Source organism: Nomascus leucogenys, chromosome 18 (assembly GCF_006542625.1).
Source record: "Nomascus leucogenys isolate Asia chromosome 18, Asia_NLE_v1, whole genome shotgun sequence".
NCBI classification, from domain to species: domain Eukaryota; kingdom Metazoa; phylum Chordata; class Mammalia; order Primates; family Hylobatidae; genus Nomascus; species Nomascus leucogenys.
In genome coordinates, this window is record NC_044398.1 from 29,811,251 (window position 1) to 29,820,416 (window position 9,166).

General features: G+C 47.3%; 1 protein-coding gene across 1 annotated transcript; it reads right to left on the minus strand.

Moving 5' to 3' along the window:
* Positions 1-941: 941 nt before the first annotated feature.
* LOC100590227 (mannose-binding protein A-like) lies at positions 942-3,725 on the minus strand. Its single transcript, XM_030798357.1, has 4 exons — positions 3,542-3,725; positions 2,982-3,098; positions 2,072-2,146; positions 942-1,399 (listed from the first exon to the last, which is right to left on the minus strand). Exons 1-4 carry the CDS (start codon positions 3,723-3,725, stop codon positions 1,026-1,028), a joined length of 750 nt encoding a protein of 249 aa, XP_030654217.1. The 3' UTR covers positions 942-1,025.
* Positions 3,726-9,166: the final 5,441 nt, after the last annotated feature.

The following is a 9,166-nucleotide window of genomic DNA, read 5'->3' on the forward strand; positions in this document are numbered from 1 at the left end:
CCACCCACCCTGAGATAGCTGAAAAACAGCCATGGTCATGGGCAGAACTGTGGGCCTCAATGGCATCAGAAGCCTGCTCCGAAAGTGGATTGCATTTGCTGGCCAGCTGGAGCCGCATAATTTAACCCGTAGGGTATGAAGCTCAGCTTTGGGGTAATTTTCCGCTTGTCTGTACTGACAATGGGCCCATTGACCTATAATGGGAAGAGGGTGTTACAGGGAAAGGAGGGGCTGCTGGGCAGGTGGGGGACTGGAGTAGGGGTTGGGGCTGAGACTTATGAGACTCATGAGGCATGCGGAGAAGGGCACACCCTGCATGACAATTTGCCTCCTCACACGCAGCTGACACACCTCAATATCGAGTCAGCCTCCTAAAATGATGCAGGAGGAAAAGCTGTTCTTTGGCCTTAAGGTCACCCTAGTGACTAAAGGGTGGCCACGGCTACATGGGCAAGATGAAAGGATTCCTAGGGCTAACAACTGTTGCCCAGGCAGGAGACTGCCAGGTGTTACAGTCAGGTAGTGAGAGGTTGTCTGGCGCAGCTCATGAACAACTAGAAACAATACCTGTGTCCTAGAGAGGTCTGGGCTCGCCATGGAAGGAGTTTAGGCATTCAGTAGTGGCAACTCATGGAGAAAAGGAATAAGATCTCTCAGTGGCTGGGATCTACAGCCTACTCTGACCCAGGTGTGGCCCCACTGGGTCCTTCTGGTGGGCTTCAGTGTCTTCACCATGAAATGAGAGGGTCAGACGTGGCCCTTTCCAGGGTGGATTCCCACCCAGCGCTGTGCTCCTAGTGGGATGGTGGTGTCCTTTGCCATGTGCTGAACCAGAACCCTTGTGCCCCACAGCCAGCCTCTTCTTCTGTCCTCACCCCACAATCAAATATATCCCCTTCATTTTCCTCCCATCCACGTGAAGGAAGGACTCAACACAGGGCAGAAGAAAACCAGCATTGAATTCTCTACCAAAGCAGCAGAGAGTTCAGCAGGGAGCCAAGGAGGGGGCCGAGGAACATGCCTCTTCAGGCAGGAAACTCACAGACGGCGATGAAGGAGGATGCACAGGAGATGTCATTCCAGAGCCCATTGTTCAGGAGAATTACGCAGTCCTCCCCTGAGCCGTGGTCATTTGGCTCATCCTTCTTCCAGTTGCTGTAAGTCAGCCTCCCGCCCGTCACGTACATGAACTGGCCTTCAGTTGCCTCATCTGTGATGCCCAGGAAGGCAGTGTCTTTGGCCACATTCTGGATGGCCTCATTCTCCTCGGCATTCTTGGGGGCAGCCACTGTGGCCTGGAGCCCAGCACACAGAGTCTTCACTTTGGAGAAAGGCATCCGCTCACCGTTGGTCACAAAGAGCTTCTTCCCAGACATTTTCCCCAAGGAGAAGGCTTGCACTGAAACCACAAATGGTGAGTGAGGCTGGCTGGGTTTGGAGCCCAGCCAAGGACAGTAGGCAAGTAGTCTGAGTTCCCTGGGAAGTCAGACCTCTGAAAAATCACCCTATGCCCAGTAGCTCAGGCCAGAGCCTGGTCAGGAAGTAAGCCTCAGCTGCAGAGCCTGGGAAGGGGCATCCAGACGCCTGCAGACAATCCAGACTCCCCTGGGATATCCCACCTTGAAAAAGCATCTGCTAAAACCTGCCCCAACACAGGTAGACATAGGGAGACAGTCTTGGGCCTCACTGCAGGCTTGGGCACCAGGATAAGGAAGACGCAGGGACAGACATCAGAGCACAGTAGATGACAAGGAAGGAGCACAGACTTTGGAGACAACAGATCTCCATCCAACCCTTCCCCTGCCACTTCCAGGCTGTGTGACATCAAATGAGTCACCAACACTTCCTGCACCTCGGTTTCTTCACCTGTCAATAAAGCAAGTTCAACAACCACAACTGAGGTTGCTGAGAGGATTGAATGAAACCATCTTATGGGAAAATGCCACCCAGCACAGGCCCTGGTGTAGGACAAGTGTTCATGAATTAGTTCCCCTCCCACCTCCTCCAAACCTAGAGTGCGCTGAAGAAGAGTGAGAGCCAAGAACACATTACAGGCAGAGAGAAAGCTCACGCTTCTTCATGTGGTCCAGTTCTGATCTCAGGCTCTGTAGCTCTCTCTCTAATTTGGCCAGCTTAGCCTCAGCAACTGCGAAGCAATAGGGAGAGGGTATTTATGGAGAAGACCTTAATTTGGAGAGCGGAGCATTTTGAAAAAAACAAAGTGGCTTACTAAGAAGAACGCTTATTCCAGGAAAATAAGAAAGCAAAAGAAATAAAAAGGGGAAAATGACCACATTCCTCCTTCCCAGCTATACCTCCGCATCCCTTCACTACCTGGAACTTCAGGCCTGGACCCCTGTCTCCACATACGGCTTGCATATTGTCATATTGTAAGAATTCATAAGAAAATACTCAACTCATTACCCTCCTTTTTGAAAATTTTTCTTTGTAATTCTTTCTCATTTCTCATTCCAGATACATTTTTAATACCTTTATTGTTTTGACAGGCTGATAGACAAATATGAATAAGTGGGTTGTCATTGTTCTTTCGTTTTTACTGAATTTGCTCTATTTTACTCTGAACTAAGTTGCTGTGATGTTCCCCATCAGCCAGGGGTCCTAAGAGGCAGAACATTTTCGTGCCACTCTTGTGACAATGGACATAAACCTAACCCCCTAAAGGGCCTATTTCCTCCCTGGCACCCCGGAGGTGCACACTGGACTGTTTCCACTGAAGAAAAGCCAGGGTCCATCTGCTAAGGGGTCTGATGAGGGAATGGCCCTACATGGCTTGAATGTCTGCACCTGGGCACCTATGGGAGTCTCCTCAGGCCCCAAGTAAAGCTGAGAGGGCTGGGGGTGCTGGACCTGGATGCAAAGTTGGGCATCTTCCCATGAGGCAGCAGGAGAAGAAGGAAAAGGGGACCCCCCAGCTGGCCCTCCAGCTCCCCAGGCCACACATGCTGACGTGTGCCCCTTACCTGAATTGTCCCCACGATCTCCTTTTTGGCCCCTTGGTCCTGGAATTCCAGTAGCCCCTGTGTTTCCTGGGGGCCCCATCTTCCCAGGAGGGCCCTGCAAACCTCTGAGCCCTTGACCTGTTGCAAGACAAAGAGAAGATGACCCAGTAGCTGTCACTCTTTTTTTTTTCTTTCCCAAAAGCTCAATACTACATTCATGTTCAACCCCGGAACAGCCAGTGAGCCAGTGATCTGACCCAAAGAAGAAAGACTCCCTTGCAACCTAGTGGAAAGCCTGCACCAAGGCCAGCTCCCTAAACAGGTGGGACACCCCTCTGAAGGGACAACCACACACCCCCAGTTCCTGTGTGGAAATATGGGATCCCGAAGAGTCAGCGAGCAGCTTTGTTTTGGAGACAATGGCATTTTACAGGGATTGTTCTGAGTGTATCGTGGGTCCTGATGAAAGGGGAGCCTCCCCAAGTCTGTGCTTTAACCCTTTGTGGCAGGCTCAAGCACAGATTTGCTTGAACACCTGCTGGGGGTGGAGATTTAGGAAGCTACAGAAACCTGTCCCAGACCTGGCTCTCCCTTTTCCCCCTTGGGTCCATCTCGCCCATCTCTGCCTGGGGTGCCATTGGTGACGGGGATGCCACAGGTAATCACGGAGCAGGTCTTCTGGATATCCTCACAGGCTTGTGTTTCGGAGCAGGAAGCTGTCACCACAGACAGGAGAAGGACAGGGAATGACGGAAACAGGAACATGGTCCTTACCTTGAGGTGAAGAAAGTGAAGGAAGGGAATTTCATCCCATCTCATTTAAATAGCATTTGCTACCCACTGTGGTGTGCTAGACCCTGTGCTGGGGACAGTGGACACAGAGGGGACCATCACAACCCCTGGCTCTGAATGACTTTCAGGCTACTAGGGAGATGGGTGGGTAAAAGATGTGAGAGTTAGATCAGTGCTAAAACAAAGGCAGGTGTAAGGTGAATGCGAGCCCATTCTCCCTGAGGTCCCAGAGCTCCTGTTAGCATAAGTCTTAGCAGTTAGGCACCTCCTACTTGACAGCCCACAGGGCTTGAGGATTACCCATGAGCCCTGGGCACAGTGGTCCAGACAATGGTGAAGAGAGCTCATTGCCTGTGTGAGCTGTGGTCCCTGAATTGCTCGGATTTCTTTCTAAAATGCCAAAGGAGCCATGGTTTCCTTCTTCTTCCTTTCCTATGGAAGGAAAGAGCTGGACTCAGACTGGAGCAGGAGACCTGAGGTCTCACAAGTTCCATCTCTTGGCTGGACTTGGTTGATGATCTCCACCCTCCTATTTCCTATAAAACTCCCTGATTGACATGGTGGGGCTCTGTCCTCAGAGCAGCCCCTATTTCCCCAGCTGCTTCTTGACCATCTTGCATAATTTGTGAGAGGCACTTCCTGTAGGACTGGGACCTAGAGTGCCCTGAGGCAGGATTCCGACCCTCAAAATGGGACCTTTTTTGGTGATTGATCCTGTCCAGTTGAGACTTCTCTTGGTTTGAGATCTTCCACTGAGAGGCTGTTTCACCACCCAGGCTCTGAAATTTCTGCTCAGCCTGAGTCTGGAAGGATTCAGCTCCTACTCCCCCTCCAGGAGGCTGCCCAGATGCCCCCCAGCTCTGTGCCCCTACCCAACCATCAGAGTCCCTTCCTGCCTTTGTCCAGGCTGGCCTGTCCTCCAGGACACTTGGCAGCTGGGACCCCACAGGACTCTCTCTCTGCTCTGCTCCAGCCTTGAATCCTAATGTCCCGGCTCTTGCCGCCCAACACTGTGTCTGCCCTTGCTATCCCAGCCGCAGTCCCTTAGCCCTTCCCTTCCTCCAGGACGCAGTGAGAGATGCCCAGATGGAAGGGAACTTTTATGATCATGTCCTTCTCCAACTTTCCTCTTTGTATCATTTTTGTCTCTTTTAAACCTCTCCTGTTGGTGCTGAATTGGCATTGGATGTCACAGTCAAGGCTTGTACCTGTTGCTAGCGTGCACATGCCACTTCTGTTCTTCACTTTGGCAAAGACAACCCTTTAGTTTGCTGATGGCCAAGTAGATACAGGAAGCTCCCAGTTGCTTGGGCCAGAGAGAAAGAGAGGCCCCAGGTGGACCTGATGACCCCCCTAAGCCCCTACCTGGACCTCACCAGGATCCAGTCAAGAGGTCAGTCTCTTGGCCCAGGCCCCCACCTCTTTCCTCCAGAAATGACTTACTAGGGCTTCTTCGGAGCCTGGAGTTAGTGACAGGGAAGCTGGCCCTCCAGCCCAGGCCTCTGGCAGGTGCCTCAGCAATGTCCAGTCCAATCAGTGTGATGACCAGGGACAGCACTGGATTGGCCTTCAACCCCAGATTAATAATCAACAATCCTTAGAACTACTGTGTCCTGGGCAGATGTCCAGGGCTGCTGGCAGGTCTCCAGCACAGCACTGGGTGGCTGTCTACATTAGTGCCCTAACCCCCTCCTCTACTACCCCCTCTCAGGTATCCATCTCTATGACTCAGCGCCTCTGAGCTTCCAGAGTCACAGGTTCCCAGGGTAGTTTTCTTCAGATATTTATTTTCAGAAGAAGAATGCGTAGATTTTCCACCAGACAAACACATGCACACACACACACATGCACACAAACATGCACATGTGTACACATCTTTGTATCAGTTGATCGGACTACTTCCATTTTTGTTTTGTTTATGCAGGGCTGGGGTGGAGAGACTAAATACCCCTAGCACTGAGTCACCTCCTTCCTCTCTTCTCATTTAGAATGTTTGTCAAATGTCTTCTTTGGGCACCTCACAGGGCCAGGCACAAGGGGAAGGGGTATTTGCAGCTGACTTCAATCCAAAGCCGAATGTGGGTGTTGGCACCCGCTGCTCCCTCTGTCCAGACAACTCCCTGTATCTTTGCTTATTTGGTTTCATATTGATTGACCATCAACCACCCCCTATCCCTGTAGAACGAGAAGCTCATGAGAACAGGGGTCTTGTTCTCTAGCTGTTGTTTCTCCACTGAGAAGAGTGCCTGGAAACACAGTCAATGCTCAATAAACATTTATGGAGCAAATGAATCCTCCAGCAGCGCGTCCTCAAATTATCCCTCTTCTCTCTGACTGGAGCTACCATCTGTGCCACCTTTACCAGTGATCTCACTTTTCTAGGGCAGGAGCTGTACTCAGTTCACATCTCTGTTCCCAGGGTGCAATCCAGGGCTGGGCACAGAGGAGGATTGGGTAGAAGGATGAAGAGAGAGGCAGAGACCGCGAGCAGACACCAGACCATCTGGGCTCGTCCAGGCCTGAATTTCCGGAAGTGTCCAATTCTTGTCACCAGAGCCTGGTCGAGCCGTTCAGGTCCCGGATGTGACCTTTAATGCTTGCCTTCCTCCAAACTCACACTCATTCTTTGAAACACTTCATGTCATCAAATAACTTCAGAGGTTTGTTTTTCCCAGGTGGGGAGTGGGGTGGGTCACTTCCCTGTGACTGTGCCTTATGATGGGCGTTTTGGTTTCTCAAGTGTCCTCACCCTGTGTACTCATGTCATCAGGCCCCGTCCAGTGGCCCTCCTGGTTCCCATTCAGGGCGCCTGCCAGGCACCAAGAGGGGCCCTCAAGGTAAAGAAGATCACTCTCAGGGCTGGGTTTCCTGATGCCATTGACACAATATTGAAGGGCCCATAGACCCAGAAGACAAAGGACTTTCAATTCACACAGCAAATAGGCAGATCTCCCAGGAAGGTGGGAATGTGAAACTGACAGATTTGCATTAAACCAGGATCCTAACTGTGCTGCAGACTTAGAGAAAGGGTGGTTTGAGCAGGCAGAGGGTAGGCAGGAGGTAAATACACCTAGGAGCAAAGAAACCTGAGAAAGCCTGGATTCTGGAGGGGATGAGTTTCTCCCCCAAGGATGTGTACCCATAGATCTGTCCTCTCATAGACTCAGAGGTGAATTTATGCTGCTCTTATGACTGTTACTGAATTTTGCTATTTATGCCAAGATGAAAAATTGCATTTCCAGTGTCTCAGCGCAGCATGATCTCCTGCACTGTGGAGACATAAACGCAGTGGAGAACCACACCCATAACTCAGGCACCTCAGTGGTGTCTCAGATGGAGGCCAGGCAGATTTGAGTTCACCATGGGACAATTAACCAAATACAGTAGGGGACAAACAGAGTGAGAGCTGATAGAAATGACAAGCCTCAGAAATAGCCCTCCAAGGAGTGTGGACCCTACATGACAGACAAATTAATATGCCCTTCAAAAGAGGGTATAATGAAAGAATGAATGAAAATTATATAATTAAATTAATAAACTAGAATTAAAAATAATATAGAGCTAATAAAATAGAATACTGGTTCTTTGTAAGGGACATAAACTTAGCAAATATGGCCGTGGTAGTTTGGGTTGTTTCCTTCTTGTTGTAAAATTACCTCTCAGACCCTTTGCCATGGAACTTCACAAAGGCTCCCACTAGAGTGTGAGGAGTAAACACTCCAGCCCCTTTGCTGTTTGGTGTGGCCGTGTGATCCTGAGCTGAGACAAAGGGAGCCACAGCTTTACGTGTGTTTACAGGTTTGATATGGCTTTTGTGTTTCTTTCCCAATCATGGGAAGTATATTTCCCTGGAAAGTGATATGGAACAGTCATGAACTCACCTGAAAGTCTGGAGTCCAGGTGACTGCTGCTGAGTCCAGGCTTGCTCAGCTGAAATCAGCCAAAGCTCAACAAACTGGAAGATACAGAGCAGAAAATAAAACGTTTATTGTTGTAAGCCCTGAGAGGGAGATTTACTATTGTGTTAGCTGACTGATACAATATCAATGATTAATAGAAAAGATATAAGAAATTAACAAATCAGGAAGGAAAAGGGATTATTATACTAATATAGATAGTACTAACATTATAAAATTATACCATCTACAGTAGATTTTATAGCAAAACATTAGAAAACTAGTTAAAATACATAATATTATAAGAAAGTTTATAATTACTTACATTGGCCCTAGAAGTGTTAGAATAATGAATATATTATTTTATCATATAAAATATTAAAATGGAAGTCAAAAATTATCAACCATTTCTCCATCAGCAAAATGGTTTTATGGTGAGTTGTATCAAATCTTCAGAGAAGAGATAATTTCTCTGTTATAGAAATGGTTTGTGTCTACAGCTACTTAGCTAAAATGATTAGCTGAATATGTAACACAGAATGCATAAAGACAGAAGAAAAGAAAGGAACTCTCAGCCAACCTCATCTGTAAGTACAGATGCAAAAATATAATGTAAAAAATAGCTATTAAGACCAGCAATGTACTCATGGTTAACAGAAGTCTCTGGAATCTGATTTCCTACATTCATTAGCCCATGAATTAACTGCATAATATTTGGCAAATCACTTTGACCTCTGTATGCCTTAATATTCTTATTTGTAAATTTGAAAGAATGATAGCATCTATAAAATAGAGTTAATGAGGACTACATGAGTTAATACTAGTGCCCGGTCCATAGTCTGTGTAATGAGTGTATCAAGCATCAGACCAAGCAGCATATATCAGAGGAATGCAAAGATGGTTCAACATAAAAAAAATGTAAATCATGAATTTAATAAAGAGCAGGTTTTATTAAGAGCCTAAATTTATGTCTCTCAGATCTTGGAGCTTGAAGCTCTCTTGTTCTCAAAACTAATCTGTAGTCTCAAAACTCTTTTGTCATTGATGGGCATTTAGGTTGATTCCATGTCCTTGCTATTGTGAGTAGTGCTGCAATGAACATTTGCATGCCTGTGTCTTTATGGTAGAATGATTTGTATTCCTTTGGGTATATACCCAGTAATGAGATTGCTGAATCAAATGGTATTTTTCATTCTTTTTTTTTTACACTTTGTAAGTATGATTCATAAATAAATACTTCATAATTTCTGGTTTGATCTCCCAGAAACATACAATAACTCTAAATATGTATGTACTTACAAATATGGCCTCAAAACATATAAAGAGACAATTGACAGAATTATAAGAAAAAGCAGAGAAATCCACAATCATGTGGGAAACTTTCATACAACTTTCTTATTAACTGATAGACCAAGCTGACACAAAAATCAGTAGATGATAAAATATTGGATGATACACTAAAACACCTGAATTACTTGACATATAGAGAACACTACACCCCAAAATTCAAGGGTAAAT

Excerpts from the sequence above, each read along its gene's own strand:
- LOC100590227 (XM_030798357.1), bottom strand. The coding sequence starts at position 3,725 with ATGTTCCTGTTTCCGTCATTCCCTGTCCTTCTCCTGTCTGTGGTGACA. Across the intron at positions 3,099-3,541 it reads GGGGGAAAAGGGAGAGCCAG|GTCAAGGGCTCAGAGGTTTG; the intron begins GTCTGGGACAGG and ends GTCTTGCAACAG. Across the intron at positions 1,400-2,071 it reads ACTGGACCACATGAAGAAGC|TGCAAGCCTTCTCCTTGGGG; the intron begins GTGAGCTTTCTC and ends TTGTGGTTTCAG.